General features: G+C 38.3%; 1 protein-coding gene across 5 annotated transcripts in view; it reads right to left on the bottom strand.

Moving 5' to 3' along the window:
* The window catches only part of LOC134821909 (rho guanine nucleotide exchange factor 12-like), a 40402-nt gene that overhangs the window by 7418 nt on the left and 14300 nt on the right, over positions 1-18684 (bottom strand). For 2 of the 5 annotated variants that reach the window (XM_063832732.1, XM_063832735.1), the window contains 9 exons: positions 9013-9105; positions 8116-8210; positions 2417-2556; positions 2071-2169; positions 1872-1965; positions 1483-1637; positions 1202-1339; positions 798-880; positions 396-537 (listed from right to left, as the gene is read on the bottom strand). In XM_063832732.1, the coding sequence (XP_063688802.1) occupies positions 396-537; positions 798-880; positions 1202-1339; positions 1483-1637; positions 1872-1965; positions 2071-2169; positions 2417-2556; positions 8116-8210; positions 9013-9105 (1039 nt within the window). Of the gene's footprint in view, positions 1-395; positions 538-797; positions 881-1201; positions 1340-1482; positions 1638-1871; positions 1966-2070; positions 2170-2416; positions 2557-3530; positions 3832-8115; positions 8211-9012; positions 9106-9474; positions 10540-13082; positions 13273-18684 lie in introns of those variants that run through there. The other 3 variants (XM_063832737.1, XM_063832734.1, XM_063832736.1) reach the window with 3 other exon arrangements.

Genomic DNA, 18684 nt, shown 5'->3' on the forward strand with positions numbered 1-18684 from the left:
CGAGGAGAGGGGCGATGTTATCAGGGGAGGGAATGGGGGCGGGGATGCTCGAGGAGAGGGGCGATGTTAGGGACTAGGTGAGGGAATGGTGGTGGGGATGCTCGAGGAGAGGGGCGATGTTATCAGGGGAGGGAATGGGGGCGGGGATGCTCGAGGAGAGGGGCGATGTTAGGGACTAGGTGAGGGAATGGTGGTGGGGATGCTCGAGGAGAGGGGCGATGTTATCAGGGGAGGGAATGGGGGCGGGGATGCTCGAGGAGAGGGGCGATGTTAGGGACTAGGTGAGGGAATGGGGGCGGGGATGCTGGAGGAGAGAGGCGATGTTATCAGGATTACTTATTAGCTGTTCTATCAGAGTATCAGAGCATGTTTAAAGTTTTGTTAGCGCAACTTACGTCGAGTTTCACGTCGTCACAGTACACTGGCATATTGAGGATTACCTCACCGATCTCTCTATTCATGTCCTCTGCTAACAATCGAGCCCGGGCTGACTTTTCTATTCTCTGTGATTCAGCACGAGCAACTTCTTTGTTTATACTGAGATAAGATTAGTTCAGTCGACCTAAATTATAACATTTCTGAGCCTTATTCGGCTCAGGATTTCATTGATTCTTAAATGTGTTTACATGTTAACGGTGAAATGAGCTTACCACAGTCCACACTTATTATTACATAGATATCATGGATATGACGCTAGAACATTCCTTAGAGTACTGTAAATCATAATGAAACCTCATTATTCATAACAGATAAATTTTTATAAATTATTGTTCAACATGAAGTAGACAGATAATTACTTTGAGCAAATGTCTTTGATCTTTTCTAAACATTCTGTCATTCGATTGTGTTCTTCTGTGGCAGTTTTCGTGTATTTATGTATCTGAAAATATGGAATTTAGTTTCAGGCTGAATAAAAAACGTGCGATGAGTGGAAAATATTTGAACAGACCTTAATTTCAAAAATAAATTCAGCTACAAAATACAAATTAATGTTTGTACAACAGAAAATAATAAATGAACACTACGCAACAAAAAAAACATGCCACCCGCAACAATGGAGACATAATATAGTGGAAACACATGGTAACACATGGTAACACATGGTAACACATGGTAACACATGGTAACACATGGTAACACATGGTAACACATGGTAACACATGGTAACACATGGTAACACAACAGTGCAACAAAGTTTTACCTGCTGTATTAGGAGGGGGTATTTTGTGACCCGTTGCATGGGGTTGGGAAGCAGCTCCTTTAAATGTTTCCTCCTGCACTGTGGGTTTGATTCACATTCCAGCAGAAACGCTGCAAAGTCTGTGTTTCTCATTTTCTCCTGAATTATTTAGCTTAAAATATCGATACAAGAACTTGAAATAAAAGTTTTTAAAACTAATTAAAATCAAAATTTTGAAAAATTCCAAATTTGGCTAAAGTTAAAAAATTATTTATCAAAGAAAAATAGTTTTTAGACTTTACCTTTAAAACCATCAAGGAATCCGTTAAATTTATACAATATTTAACTATTTCCTTCTCGAATTCAGGATTTGAGAGAAACTTTGAGATATAAGGTCCTATAGAGTCAACGTATTCATTTGAGCCTTGTAAGCTCACCAAATCGTTTTTAAAACCCCCTGAAAATCAATTTTATAGTGAGCTATTTTCCATAAACCGTGACGGTGACAAAATAAGGATTAATTGGTCACGTAATAAAGGAGCAATTAAGAAAATGGTATGAGAATATTTAAAATTTTATTTGGGTTTATTTCTGGACATTGGCTTTTGTGCCAACTCAAAAGATATTAACCAGAACTAATAAAATTGAGCAACAGCATAAAAATAAAGTGTAGAATTCAGTCTCGACTTACGATGCAGATCTACTAAAGACGAAAGGTTGAGGAATATTCTATTTGATAAGGCTGAATTTATAATGCTGTGGGTTTCCAACGGTTCTTGGTATGCCTGAAGATATTTGTCTTTAGATGGAATGAAATTATTTTATTACTATTTAAATTTTATTTCATGGAATTTGAAAGATTTAAGCACAAAAAACTGTCAGTTTCAAACCTTTTGGAGAAGTAAAAGGCATCTCAGGAAAGTTTTCTCAGTGTGGATGAATTCTGCTATAACATCTTGTCGTTTGATGTCATGGGTAGACAGTGAACTCTGAAACATTAGTTGATTTAAGCTCTTGTTATCGTAACGTGGATTTCTAGATTGAGGTAACTCATTACTATTAGCTATTCTAATAATAAAAGACTACATGTTTTTTGTCCCTGACCAGTCGTTCACCGGCCCCTAACCGGCCCCTAACCGGTCACTAACCAGCCACTAACCGGCCACCAATCAGCCACTAACCAGCCACTAACCAGCCACTAACCAGCCACTAACCGGCCACTAACGGGTCACTTACCGTTGGGAACCTGGCAGACCAAGGTCGGTTCTCATCCTCCACATCAAAGTCACTGTCCACACCGCTCAGGATGAACTCCTGGTGGGACTTCAACGTGGATGACTGGCTCGCGTTGTCAACTGAGTTGGATCGTCGGAGCGCTGAAACGAGGCAAGGTTTAGAATAAGAGATTAGTGAAAGTCCGCGGTGCCGTGGATTTGATGAACAGGTTTTAATTGTATTCATCTACAATGTTATCGACGGTAGCATATTAAGATATCAAATTTAGAATAAAACGTATTTTTATCAAATTAATCCAGACCTGTCATAAATTGAACTAAAATATGAAAAAAACTAACGTATTCAAAAAGGAACATTCAGATCCAAATTTAAATCGTCTAAATAAAAAAGAAAATAAAGACGCACATCGTGGCAGGGGAGGAATAGAAGTAGATCCCTCGCTCTGAGCCCTATACAAAATAAAATTACAAGAGTATCTTTTGTTGATTGCCATGCTGGCCATGCCCTGGCAGGGAGTCAAATACGGCCGGTTTGACGACAGTGAATCTGCAGGACCGTGTGTTATGTAACCAGCTCCATATGGATAATAACGGAGCTGAAGAACCAGTACTCTAGTAGCTAATTACAGCGTGTCAATTCAAAGAACCGTGTATCTGTGGTGGTCTGTAGGAGTTATACCACGTTATGGGTGCGTTCAATTAGGCATCTAATTTATCCTAATTGATCCAATTAAGGAGGTTGGTGCGGCCAATCAGGTGCTCTGGAAGAGGAAAATAACAGGCTGGTCTGGTGCTGTACCACAACCAATTCCACACGAGGTTCAGGTTTATTATAATGTGGACGAAAATAAGCTTGTATTTTAGAATTTCTATCTTGGTTTGCTTCTAGAATTTCTATCTTGGTTTGCTTATAATTGAGGCAGTTTAAACGCTGTCTTTAGTTTAATATAATCTTTCCAGTGCTGCCCATGTCAGAACTGAGTTGCAGTTTCAAGATCGATTGTAAAATGTAACAAATAATATGTCAACAAATAATAATCTATCAGATCAAACTATAATACTTCATGGCTTAACCCAATCTTAATTAAATCATTCAATCTAAATAACATCACTACCATGTAGCGGAAGAGGCTTCTCCTCAGCGATCGTCAGCAAACACTCCGCACTGCGCGCCTGTTTGGCCTGATAGAAACTCATCTTCTTCTTCTTGCTCCTTCTCTTGATCATCATGGTCACTCTTCTTGTCAGATACCCCAGGACCCTCCCTAGCCTGTACTCCTCTACGTAGGATAAGTGTACTAGCAAGCTGGACCAGAGGGAGGACAACTTCAACATGGTGAGGGGGACGAGTCAGACGGGTCACAAGTGAAACAAGTGGGACTAGTGGGACTAGCGGGACTAGTGAGACTAGTGAGACTAGTGGGACTAGTGAGACTAGTGAGACTAGTACTACTAAGTCCGATCTCAGGTATGGGAGATGGGATAAAAACGGAGGCTATGTGCGGATGTAACGCAATGTGATTCAGTGGACTGTGATGATGCAGCTCTGTGTTGTAGTCAGATAGTGGATATGGTATATGGTATAATTGTTGGAGGAATAATACGAATAGTCTAATAGTACGTCTGGGGAACAAAGCACTACAGTATCTTGGCAAAGCTGAATAGTTTCTGCAAATGTTGGCAAGGTCATGACTGGATCATAGGATCGCTTTGACAATCGGGGGGTTTAATGCACAAACAATAAATGTTGAAATACTACGAGTATATAATCGGGCTAAACTGGTACGCTGTTTAAGATTCGAAGTTGTCCATGTGAGAACTGACAAATACGATTAAACGTCAAACGTTGCACAACCAAAGTACTGCGAACATATATAGGCTCAAAATAGCACATATACTACCGTCCACACTATACAACATTAAAATACAACTTTTGCAAATATACGCGTAGACACCAAATAAGAGGTTAATAAGCAAGTTCGAAAATACAAAAAACCCCACTTTTCCAAAACGGTGTAGAGCGAGAAGCAAGGCTGGGAATATACACACAGCACAGAATCAACAAAACTGTTACTGTCTAGTCATTATGACATATGAGGCAGATATACTAGCAAAGATTACATAATTGTTAAGTGTTAGTAAGGCTATTAGGCAGTACTCGTCACTAGCTCGCTGCTTCCTCTCTCACAGATCGCAGGTTGGGGTGTGACGTCATAAGGTTGAGGTGTGACATAATAAGATGACGGTATCAATGGATTAACCACCAGGCATGATGCTAATCCAGTGTTACCATTGGTAAGGAGGTGTAATACGATACTAGAGGGTTGCAGGGCGATTCTCATTATCGGGTGGATGATCTTTCTGGCAACTTTCGAAGTTCGAACCCAGACAAATTGAAGAGTTGCCAATAAGATAAACGGAAATGAAAACTAGGTGGAGCACTGGAGGAGGGACTTGGTCTCCAGATCCGGAGTGGAGCGTGAACAAAATCGGGTAAAACTACACGGTAACCCGATACACTGGTAGAGGACAGTGATAAGCTGGGTGGAAATTTATATATTCTCCCGCTTTTTGAGTGAGAGAAACCCGGCAGAGTGCACATATAAAGCCTATGGTATATATATATATACTACACAGTTTATATACTACACTACCGGGAGAGAAGAATTGTAGTAACAGCACACAGTGTAGAGTTACAGACACTTCTTGCTAGGTGCACTGCTGCTGCAGGGGGTGTTTAAACTTTGGAGCGGGACAGTGGAGGAGTTGGGGGAGGGGGAGGAGAGGGTTCTGCTAATTGGTACGTCGAAAGTCAAAACTTTGTCACACTTGGAGGTTGTTTCTGTTACACTTTCGTTACACTTCCCACAGTGTGTGATCCGAGTAGAAAATTGAATGTGTTTTCTGTCGTGTGGTGAGGGGAGGAGAAGAAGTTAATAAGATATAATGGGTCTCATTAGTCACTAGTCTCTGTTGAACAGAGCACCTACTCTAGACTCCAGAGATTATAGTCTCCATGAAACAGACACTTAACAATCGTCTTCAAAAGGTGACAAAGCAGTAGATATGAAGAGGTAAAGAGGAGCAAGACTATAAGGAAAACGAAGGATTTCCCAGTACTCACTACTCAACCGTTGTCTCCTCTATACTGAATACTAAATTTGATGCATGAGGTAACACCCCTAAATTGCAAATGAGAGAGTAGGACGGTTACAGGTCATTGTACGTTTTGAGCGTATGTTGCAGACTATACAGCAGGCCGCAGCTCATTAATATGTTGATGAGTCCTAGTAGCAGCCACAATTGTGAAGTTATCTCATCCTGCTAGTTGTTGTAGCTACAGTTCCTTATTTAATTACTTCTAGCTCTGTAATGTCCCATCCATTGTATCCCGTTTTCAAAAAGATCTTTTCCGTGCAAACGAAAGATGCAACAAAGGAACGAACACTACACCTATGACTATGAAAAATGTTGTTATGGATTGTTTCGGAAATATCAATAACGGCCCATTATTTAGGTATTTTTATATCTTGTAATTTTGATTTGGTTATAGATCATAGAAGTAGAGTATTTATACTGTACTTTAAACGTTTTGCAATTTAATTACTTGCGTATCACTCATAATCAACATAAAATGAAGATGGAGGTCATTAGCATCATTTATTCAGGTTAAAATGGTGAAGTGAAGATAAGATCTTTCTAGAACGAGTCAAGTCTACAGACTCTAGTCTCTAAAAGCTAACAGTGCGGACAAAACAACAGTGTACATATTAAGACTGTGAGAAATGTCATTATCGCGATGCAGTCCACATGTTGTTGACATCCTCTGTGACCAGTGATGAATTTCGGGATGTTAGGCATGTTGAAAGAATTCGATACTGCTACAGCTCCGTTTATATTGTACTTGCGATTAAACACCTTCTCTTGCTCCCCTTTCACGTGCCTACGTGCCTTGATACCGGAATCTCCCTAATATGGTCGGCGAAGAAGTCTGTCTGGCCCTAATACTCTAATAATATGGCCGGAAGGTGGATATAAGGTAGTTAAATTGAATAATAGTAATAGTGGTGAGGGTATATAAGTAGACAGTACTATTAAGGGGGGGGGGGGGGGTTCACCCTGATTTTTTTGTGAAACTTGGTTTTGAGATAGCAGTTGACCAACAAACTAGGACCAGTGACCGAACTTTTGAGGGGGTCCCGGACCCCAACCGTCAAACGGTGCCCGCGGGGCAGCCACGCCCATATTTGGTCCAAATTAGGCCCAATTTAGCCAAATACCCTGAACATGCCCAAAATCCAGATTTTAGGTGCTTTACTTGTAGCTAGTGGTCCCCTGAACTCGTATATGAATTTTCATCAAGATTGGAAAAAAAATGACTGAGTTATGAGCAAAAAACCATATGACCATATTTGGGCATACGCACCAAATTTGATCGAATTTGGCCCATAAATTGGTCAAATATCAATATTTTTGAATGAAACTAACTTTATATAAAAGGTAAGCCTATGTTACACATTATCTATGATTATCAGCTCTTTATCTACCTAACCGTGGATTCTGTGTTCAAATAATCGCAAAAAATGAACAAAATTGCCCATATCTCAGTTCGCGATATTTGCAAAACTGATTTCGCTCAAAACAATAGAACTCAATAGGGTTTTAATATTTTACATGAAATTTTCAGAATCAACGTAGAATCGCATTTCGACTTTAAGTTTTGTATTGGAATTTTGAGTTAGGCCTTTAAAAAAATTTGGCGGCCAAATTCCAAAATTTGCAATGCGAAATTCAGAATTTGGCCGCCAAATTTTTTTAAAGGCCTAACTCAAAATTCCAATACAAAACTTAACTGCTATTGAGTTCTATTGTTTTGAGCGAAATCAGTTTTGCAAATATCGCGAACAATTATTTGAACACAGAATCCACAGTTAGGTAGATACTGAGCTGATAATCATAGATAATGTGTAACATAGGCTTACCTTTCATATAAAGTTGGTTTCATTCAAAAATATTGATATTTGACCAATTTATGGGCCAAATTCGATCAAATTTGGTGCGTATGCCCAAATATGGTCATATGGTTTTTTGCTCATAACTCAGTCATTTTTTTTCCAATCTTGATGAAAATTCATATACGAGTTCAGGGGACCACTAGCTACAAGTAAAGCACCTAAAATCTGGATTTTGGGCATGTTCAGGGTATTTGGCTAAATTGGGCCTAATTTGGACCAAATATGGGCGTGGCTGCCCCGCGGGCACCGTTTGGCGGTTGGGGTCCGGGACCCCCTCAAAAGTTCGGTCACTGGTCCTAGTTTGTTGGTCAACTGCTATCTCGAAACCAAGTTTCACAAAAAAATCAGGGTGAACCCCCCTCCCCTCCCCCCTAAGCCCGTCCCCCCTCTATAAATGTGCACTCTAAAGAGCACTGAACAGTGGTGTCCGTGGCAGGGATATAGCTATGCAATAAAGTAACAATTATAGTGTCGAGGAGATATATTCCAATAAAGTAACAGTTCAGTGTTACAATAAGGTAACATCAGGACAACTCGTGATATTGATGCTATATTTGTGGTTCCACGTATTATCCTGGAGACACTCGAGGCTACCTAATCAAAAGCATCAAGAAAAACTAAAATTCCTATTTATGTTAAATTATTTTTAAAGTTACTTATACAGGTGAAATAGTTTTTTACTCACTTTGTGGCGCTTTGCCTCTGTCAAACACGTTGGAGGTTTCTAAGCTCTTACACCGCGGCAAGTTGTCTGCGTTGCCGTTACCCGTAGGGAATGCGCTGGAAAGAAAATTCAAGTTGAAGTTAAAATTGTATTTATTTATAAAATTTGCCAAAATATCAACATAACACTCCATATTATAACAATAAAAAAATATTTTACCGTTCCAATATTAAATTAAAAGGGCAAAAAATAGACTTGACTAGTAACTATTAAATTGAGGATGGAGCGATCAAGTTAATAGTCGAAAATAAGAGTCCTGGACAATTTTGACTCGAATAGTGAATGAAACTGGAATTCCTAACCGTGCATTGACTTAAAGACTTAAGTATACTTTAAGCAAAACTTACAGGTTAGCAGCCCAAACACACTTTATGCCACCGTTTAATAATTATGCTTTAATATTTTAATGATATTTTCATTCATCAGTTGATTTCAAATAAACCCAACGACAAATCAAATTCGAAGATCGCTATTAAAGTATTATGTATCAAAAAATTAAAATCCAGGGTCCCCCTCTCACAAAAAGTTAGCTCCGTAAGGATAAAACAGAATTTTGAAAATTATTTATAGCAATAAATAAATGACTTCAAATTTCCCTCACAAAAAATTTCGCAATTCTCTGGTAAGCGAATTCGCGTGTTGAAGTTCACTTAAACGAAGAAATGATCACCACCCTGCGCAATATATATCGTTGCTAGGTTACAGTTGCTAGGTTAGTTTAATGATCACCACCCTGCGCAATATATATTGGTACCATTGATGTAAGGATACAAATGACAGTGCAATGATTGCTTGCGTGCCATAAAAGGTTATTCTTTAATAACTATTAAGTCCAGTGTTATTAAGAAAATGACAAACCTGAGCGATAAATCGACGCTGTTGTTCTGATGAAGACTTAATTCGTTTGCGCTTTTAGAGATAGCACCGCTGTTTGAAAGCTTTCTGCTTGTACTGAAACAAATGCTGGTTACAAACTTCTGTAGGTTCATTCAAGTACGGTTAATATTCAAATTAAAGTGTCATACTAGTGTATGATCTATAGTTAGAGACGGTTTCTGGCGGGGGGGTCACCATATTCGTTTGAAATGTGACAGTAATTATTTATTAATTTGGTTGACTAGGAGCATCGCGGTAAGTCACAAATAATATGGTATACGCCTCCCCTAGGCCCTATCCAGATCATACACTTCTATAATCTACAAAAAATGTTACCTTACGCAATTTTATGAACATGGATGAGACATTAACAAATTTTCATACGTTTACATAAAATATTGAAAGAGAAAAAAGAGGCGCTACTACGCAAGCATTGGTCAGCACCTTAAAGGATCAACAGTCAGGTCGTAAGGAGACGCACTCGATAGAGGAACCGCAGACCTTGCAGCTGGACAAGAGTTGAGCGAGCAACAACTGCTTGTTATAACAATCTCCGGCACAATCCTACAGTCTGGCATAGACTGAGCTGACTGGGACCTGCCCCTGTCCATTGCATCAATGTCGCGGAGAAGTACCAGTTCCGATATGTCGGAGAGACAGCGTTTACGTTGTTTGTCCGCGTTTAATGATGAAGTGGTGGTGGTGGTGGATCCTTGTTCGTTGGTTCTGATTGCTTTTAATGACATAGATTGCGTCGAGGGGTGGAGATTCTTCTTCAAAGCATTGTAAGTAGCTAGATCAGAGAACTAGTGATATACGATCAGCTATAGGTTATTAACGATTGACAGTAGCTGGATTGTGGAGCTATGAGAGTATAGTTTATTGCTAAATGTGTTGCCAAAAAAGGAGAACTTCATCTGAGTTACTGCTGACGTTAATACAAAATGTCATGTAACCTAGTTACCACCTAGTTACCCCAAGTTACCCCCTAGTTACCATGTAACCATGTTAACACTAATTGAGATGATATAGAGAGCTCTATCAAATCAAATAAAGCGATCAAACTAAAGTATTTCTCTAAAAGTGTAACGGTAACAGATATTTAAAAGATAATAAGTTATATCAAGTAAAACTAGAAAATCATTCGTATTATCAATTTGAAATTCAAGATTTTAAGCTGGATTCCTGCATGAAAGTACTGACCATGTATCACACATAGGCGTAGTCAGTATCATAAATGGGCGTAGTTATAACATCAACTAACAACTGTCAAAATATATTAACCAGCGCTGCGCAGTTTACAACCCACACACTCTAGCAGATATACAGGGTTCTAGAAATGATGACGTCACAATGTTGGAAAGAGGGTCTTATTATTAATTTTAAACTAATTACAACTGACAACACTGCAAATTATAACATTTGTTTAATACATTTTATTGAGGATGATACAGAATCAAAAAGGGGTATTTAGTTCGGAGAGTCCTAAAATCACGTTTCTCTTTATCTAAAGATTTAATATGGTATAACTATAAACTTATAAGAGGTTGGAACAATTGTCATACGTCATAAGCTCCACGGTACCTCATCAGAATGAACACTTATTCTCACCATTGTCGTAAACCGACTATATAGCTCATGACACAAATGTATAAGTGTGTTAACGAGAATATCGTACAATCTATTGTTAGGTACTGATCAGACTTCATACCATCTTCGTAACATATTGGAATGTGAATGGATCAACGACTGGTCAGAAAATAGGCACCAGGCAGTGCGAGAAAATGTTGGGAATGGTTGATAAATAACAATAAATGTTGGGAATACAGCGTAGCCAAGTAGGAAGTACCTTTATTCCAGCTGAATTCAAGCTGATGGCCGTATAGGAACGAAATTGTGCATCATATACACTATACTCATCAGAAGGTTATTTACTTGAGGAGAAAACAATAGCTACACATACCAATCACATACCTTGGCTCAGCTGTAATTTATAGGGAATTTAGAGTGAAACGAACGAAACAAGATATTGAACCATCCTGCGACTAATTAAAATTGAGAAATAATTGCTACAAATAAAACACACAAGTGATTAACTAAAAGCAGGACTATTTACAACAGCTTTTGTTCACTGTTCGCTGCACAGTTACATTTATCTCTATAGGCAGAGAATGTTGGACAACAGCAGCAGCAGTTATTTGGGAAATTGGGCGATTAGTAAAGCCGCTATACGGCCGCTATACGTCCTCTATAAAGCCACTATGCTGGTCGTTACACGGACACGATATCAATTATTTCTATCCATCTAACGGCCACAATACTACCACTATAACACGGCCGCTATAAGGCCGCTATAAGGCCGCTATATGGCCGTTATAAGGTCGCTATAAGGCCGCTATAAGGTCGCTATAAGGCCGCTATAAGGCCGCTATAAGGTCGCTATAAGGCCGCTATAAGGTTGCTATAAGGCCGCTATAAGGTCGCTATAAGGCCGCTATAAGGCCGCTATTAGGCCGCTATAAGGTCGCTATAAGGCCGCTATAAGGCCGCTATAAGGTTGCTATAAGGCCGCTATAAGGTCGCTATATGGCCGCTATAAGGTCGCTATAAGGCCGCTATAAGGCCGCTATAAGGTCGCTATAAGGCCGCTATAAGGCCGCTATAAGGCCGCTATAAGGTTGCTATAAGGTTGCTATAAGGCCGCTATAAGGCCGCTATAAGGTCGCTATATAGCCGCTATAAGGTTGCTATAAGGCCGCTATAAGGCTACTATAAGGCCGCTATAAGGCCACTATAAGTTCGCCATAAGGCCGCTATATGGCCGCTATATGGCCGCTGTATGGCCGCTATAAGGTCGCTATAAGGTTGCTATAAGGTCGCTATAAGGCCACTATAAGGCCGCTATAAGGCCGCTATAAGGCCGCTATAAGGCCGCTATAAGGCCACTAGTTATTTGTATCTCTAGCACTGGACAACACAGCAGGACAGCTATAACATACATAACCGCACTCGGACTTACTCAACACCTTTACAAATAATGTTATTGTAACATACAGTAACAGGATCCCGAACTATACTACAACTAGAATAAGAGAACGATCCGACACATATAGAGAGAGAGAATCCACAAATCTACGCGGTACAAAAGCCGTAAGTTCATGAAATCATACACGCGAAACTCAATTAATTGACTACGAATATCACATTACTCTTTTTTTCCTCTCTACGGGATCCCTGTGAAATACTCATCACGTATTGCAGATATGTTAAGCCTGTTAAACCTCGCATATATGATTGTATTTTGTAATGCTGAACTTCTAGGTGTGGTGTGGTGTGGTGTGGGGTGTGGTGTGGTGTGGTGTGGGGTGGGGTGCTTAACTTCTTAATGGAACATTAGAGGGACGAAGGACCGGGAACTGCAGGTCAGGGATACAGATACATGTTATGGGTTAGTCACATGGTCTGTGACGTTTGGTAAAGTAAAATTCAAAATCAATTCATAAATGATGAATTGATAATTGGATAAATTCTTACGTGTCAAAGTAAGCTTTATTTGTCAAATACTAAAATAGTTGATTGATAGTGATAACTTTGAAATTAAATTTAGATAAATGAAAAAATAAAATTTTGTTATGATTATAAAACAGGATCTTATATACCGACAAAAATGATTCATAAAATTCCTTAATGCGGTAAACTGTACCCTTGAAACAGATATTCCCAACACCTGTTACATGCAGCTATATCTTTGATTTCGTTCAATTCTTGCAAGTTATCTATGTGCAAATTTCTACTACTTAAATCACTTCTTAAAACAGATAACAAACACTTAACTTAACAACAGATAAAATTTTAAAGCAAATAAAATTCCTACACAAAAGCGAAACAAAAAAATGATCACACCATATTTTTTGTAAATTATCGCAACTTATGTAAAGAAAATCAAAATTATAATCCATTTAAACCCAAAAATTATTCTTTATTATGATGGCTATTGGATGCGTGTGCAGTGTGCATGTGTGATGAAATTATAGTATTACAACTTAGCAAACCTGTGTTTCATATGTTAATGTTTTATAAAATCCCATCAGGTCTAGACGATCGATTACAATCTAGACAAACAAAATGACGCATAAACATTCAACAAGTATCATATTCAGCCAGCTCATAATTAAACAAATAATAAACCTCATGAAAGGATAAATTACATAAATTACACACTAACACTATGTAATTTGTGGTGTGTATAACAGTCTATAGAGTATTGAAGTAAATAACTTTGCGCAGTGAAGGTTGAATCTGAGCACTACTTACTCATATTACTCAACAACAAAACTAAAACTACAGTAGAACTATTATGGATATCGCATTACTCATCCCTCGGTTCTATTGCATTTACCGGTATTACATGAATAAATCAAATCTTTCAAACTTTGATGCCAGAGTAAACCTTGTTTATTAAGTGGATATCTTTGATATGTATTAAAAGACTCCTGCAAAAGCTGTGGGGAAGTATTACTACTACAAGAGACTGTAACCTAAACTACATTGTGACAGTAGGAGCACTACCGCTAAGCTTAAAGCTACTGCTCAACCAGCCTAGTTAGTACCAGTGTACATCATCATTACTATGTAACAGTGCAGCACCTGCTTTATATCTTGAGCTATTTTGTTACATTGAAGTGGAGTATTAACCTGGGGGAGGCATACTGTTGTTTCAGAACCTCTCAAACACTATGTGTTAATCGGCAATTGTCACTTGATGGACGAACATCGGTCGAATACAAATTCGGTAAAACGTTACTCAGTTTTTGGATTAAATGGCAAAAAAGGGGACGGCGCACAAAACTAAAAAGACACGCACGAGCAAGATACAGGACTGCAGGGAACAGTGCACACCATTAAAAACAGTGCACGAGCAACAGCCAGGACTACAGGGCATCGGCTACAAATATTTTCAGCTAGAACACAATAGAAAGTATGTCAGGGAAGACGATAGAAAGCAGGCCAACTTAATTCAATAATGCCCATTTTTACAGTGGTTGTTTTTAACATTTACATATGTTGTTGAAGCTGCCGGGTAGAGGTGTGAATGTACTGCACTTGACTGCGAATATTTGGTATGTACGATAGCTAGATAGCCTGGGTATATATTGTAGTAAGCGGAGTAATAGTATACTGTATAACGTTATATACAGGGGGATGCAAAATGAAGGTACGAATTTTAAGTGGGTATAAATTTCTGAGAAAATTCAGGTGATACATTTTCTCAGAAAAATAAGAATGATAGTGATACAATGAAAAAACTAAATGATTGATAATTTGCAGAATCCAACAACGTCAACGTGTACAAAATGCTGCGCGTGTTAGACGATATATATAAAACTATATAAACTAAATATATTGTAACAGAAAAGAGCTGTTATAATTTGTATGGGGCAAAATAAAACTGCAAATCTGTCAACATGAGAACTGCACTGCATAATTTAACTGGTATCTTCTAGCTGTAGTATCTTGATATGTATTATAGAGAGTGTGCTTAATTGAGGGAATTGTGATTCACTGACGTTGGCTAGATCAAAAGTAATGGGCAACTTGTCAATAATGAGCTCCTCCTTTCAGGCCGGCGTTCTTAGAAAATTAAACATTTATAGCGGTCTTAGAGGCGGAGTATGAATTGTGATTCTCATAAAAGGTCCCTCTCTCTCTCTCTGCTTAGGTCGACGGTCGTTGGCCTCCTACGGTAAACGGAAAGCCTTCTCGCCGTGCCCTCAGATGGAACCCTCGTAAAATGTTCCATTATTATATTTTTCTCCAGATTTTGGCTAACATTTTTTCTCACAAAAGCCTACGTGGCTGGCATGCATAACTCTTTATCATAGCATATTATTATATATATTATTAGCATATTATTATATATATTATTGATACTTGTCTGCGCGACATTGTCAACAACTGCTAGACAGAAAGGCGTGCGGGGAAATATCTCAACACCTAGAGCTCGTCAGGATTACATGTTTCAATAATAAACAGAGAATTAGTATAAATATAAAGCATCGCCAGGGCGAGGAAATAAGGATAATAAGGAGAATTGGTATTAGTTGGATTATATTCCACATAATGTGCCCTGGACCCTTATAACTCTGCTCCCTTATAGCTCAAGCATGTGTAAGTAAAGTGGAAGTATCCAGCTGAAGATGATTAATACGTTTTTTAAAAGCGTCTGTTACTACAAACTATCGTATCATTTATATGTTCCAAGAAGTCCCTAAAAAAGTAACCGTTTTGTCTAATCCGAGATCAAGGTTGCATACTAGTTGATCGTACTTAACAGAAATCAATTAAAAACAACAATTGTAGTTGATTGTACTTAACAGTAATCAATTAAAAAACAACATTCATCTAGTGGCAACATGTTGGTAAAGTGCTTTATAATTATTACAAATCTATGGAGATTACTCACCTCAATTATACAAAAAAAATAAACAAAAAGATAACATTGCAATAAAGAAAATCTGGGATAATATCCGGTAGTAGAGACTAGGTAGGACAAATGAAACTACTGTTTAGGAGGAAACGCGAGCTTTCAGAGTACTACACTTTCATCAGGCTCAAATTATTTGTTATATAGTAGTGTTGAAAGTATTAAAACTCTAAAAGAAAATCTGATCATTTTATAACTTATTGGACGGTTTGTGACAGTCATTAAGTCGCCTGTCAGTCTTATAAGCGGTCTTAGCGGTCTTTTCAGTGTGCAACCAAGAGCTTGGTCCCTCTGTAGTGAAACAAGGTGTTGATTGTAAACTAGAAAAAATATGGAAGCCAGCACTCCAACATATCCATTTGACACATCAACAAACATTATAAAAACCCCACAACAAACAAACCCAAGTTTGACCTTAACTTTTACAAAAAAAAAACAAAAGCTACCGAAGCGCACAACAACAAAAAATCGACAACTCTCAGAAAAGCGCAACAAAATACCCAAACTACACGCTCTCTGACACACTGACACACGCACACTAGCCCACCCTTCACGTTCCTTGCCCACACGTACAGTTGGGGTAGCTAGGGTTAAGCTATCATGCTGTAGCTGTTGAAATGCGACTTAAAATTCCTGGAGCTCTCTATTCAATATATATTATAGTTATGTTATATATATATGTGATACTTATATGCTGTTCTATCATGTTGCTCTAGCTCTCTCGTTGAAATATAACACTGAATTACTAGCTAAAAACGGAGTAATATTTATGTTTTATATATTGTATCGCTTGATATACTTTAATATGATGTGTGCGTTGTGTTATTAAGTTATATAGTTATGTTAAGGTCCATGTGCATGATGTGCTTGTATATCAAGCTGCCGTGTGGGCGCTTAATTAAGCGAAAACTTTAATTAGCAGTATAAATTAGTACGTGTAGCTAAATTATTGAATGAGGAGTTGGCGAACACAATTATCAACAAAATACTAAATAGTCTTAAAATTGAAAAATAAAGTTCAAAATTATATCGCTGAATATTATAATAATAGCACAGATCCAAGTATTAAAATAGTCAACGCGATAAAGTCCTTAAAATAGCTCCTAAAGATCAGTAATTCTCTCCGTACAAGTCGGCACTACAGCTCACTTCAAAAACGAATGTGTCTCCATGGCGGGTGATCCTGCGGGTCACAACACACCGTGAAAACACGTGGCAGCTCGGAACAGGGTCTGAAGTGCGTCATTTGGCACGTGCACGTTCCATATGTTGCCATGGTAACTGCTCCTGAAGTGCGTCAATGTAAACTCCGACAAGATAACTATGCCTACATCTAGCTCCTGTGTTCCTGACCTCCCAGACTTTTAGAAAATATAAGGTATGTTGTACGTGCAGACGTGAGACGGGACAAGTCTTCTGGATTATTCAGAACATGCGATATTGGTGGGGGTCTATGAAAGATGTTTTTGGTTGGCAGATGAAACGAGTTATAAAAACGAAAAAAATACTTCTCGATTTCCCTTGTCAGAAATGTTACATATCCAACTACTTAGCTCCAACGAAAACAATTGAACTGTCGTAAAAAAAGGATAATTTTGTTAACAACAACGTTTGCCAAAACTATATAAACGATGCAGCTTTGACTTTGTGCCAAGAGGGCGTATAATATCCGTGGGACTGTGGCGTTTTAGAATTTTCCACATTAAGCGGATGATGGCATACCCATCCCTCCCTCTCTGTATTGACGTTCATTCTCTTACTCTTATAGCCAATAATCGAGATCTACAGCTAATTCCACATATCATCATGTTCTAGAAACTATTATAGAGTTGGCTTTGTGACAAGGACTTAAAGAGGACCAGAGGTGGGTACTATGACAAACAGGTTTTAGTAAAATCGCACTGAGGAACCGGATAGTATTATAGTTTAACTGGAGGAAAGTACGGAGTTGGACAGATATACAGCGGAGGACACTACGTCGGGCGACACTACGGCTTTATGACAACGACTAATGCTCGGTTGCGGCAAACAGCAGGTTTTAATGTTAGAGCAAGGATCCAAAAAGGGTGGACAGCACGACGGAGTGAGGCTAAAAATGTGAAATTAACCGTGCTAGTGGCCTCCGCCGTAGTGTGCCCCGCCGTAGTGTCCTATACCCGCTACCAAAACCTTTCTTAGGAGTAATATTAAGCTGCAAACATAACACAGCTACACATCTTATGACAAAGAAATCATACCTAATTAGAAGCGAGTGTTAAATAAAAGGTAGCATTACTTAGCGTTCAATATATCCCAGATAATTCTGCTGCAGATGTGGAGCGGTCATTTAACATTATTAGTGCTTGGAGATGGCAACCATTCAGGAGTTGTAAAGATGCAGCTTTGCTTGATAGATTGACTCGATAAATTAACCTTATATCTATAATGAAAGATGAAATATGAAAAGGGGACACTTTGTCATCGGTTCACTTTGCCATACATGTTTAATTACAATCTAAATCAATTTAATGGTGGTGTGTGAATTAAAGCTTGCTATTATTTTGCCTACAGATTATGTTTTTTCAGTTAGTATTACATGAATGTAACGATTGCGGTTTATTTTTATATTATACTGTATTGAATAAACCGGTTTCAAAGCCCTTATGGATGGCCCTCGGGTCTTTAAAACAAACATAATAGTTCTTATCTCTGACATCTATTTAGGGCAGCAACGCCAGGTGCGCACACATTTTGCGCGATGACTTGTAGCATTGTAAAATTACTCGAAGGTTGTCATATTTCATTCTAAAATAAAAGTTTTTAAAGGTTCTTTTATAGGTGATCACATGGCAATGATGGTACATTTTCTGAATTCTATTGTAAAATCAAGTATAAAAATGCAACAAACATAAAACGGCAAACTATGCGACTTCGTACCTTAGTTTACGTTAGAGAGCTAATACAAATATGAACAATTCGCAACCATCTTGAATGAACAATACATTTCATACATCATTTACACTTTTGCATAAAAGGTATGCAATGTTTCCTTATTTATAGGTCAATAATACACTAATGAATAATGAACACAACAATCCGCAAGTTATTAAGTTATACAGTTATAATGAACAGAACACTCCGCAAGTTATAAAGTTATAAAGTTATAAAGTTATAAAGTTATAAAGTTATAA

The sequence above is a fragment of the Bolinopsis microptera genome, chromosome 10 (genome assembly GCF_026151205.1).
Source record: "Bolinopsis microptera isolate Bmic1 chromosome 10, MBARI_Bmic_1.0, whole genome shotgun sequence".
Taxonomy (NCBI): Eukaryota; Metazoa; Ctenophora; class Tentaculata; order Lobata; family Bolinopsidae; genus Bolinopsis; species Bolinopsis microptera.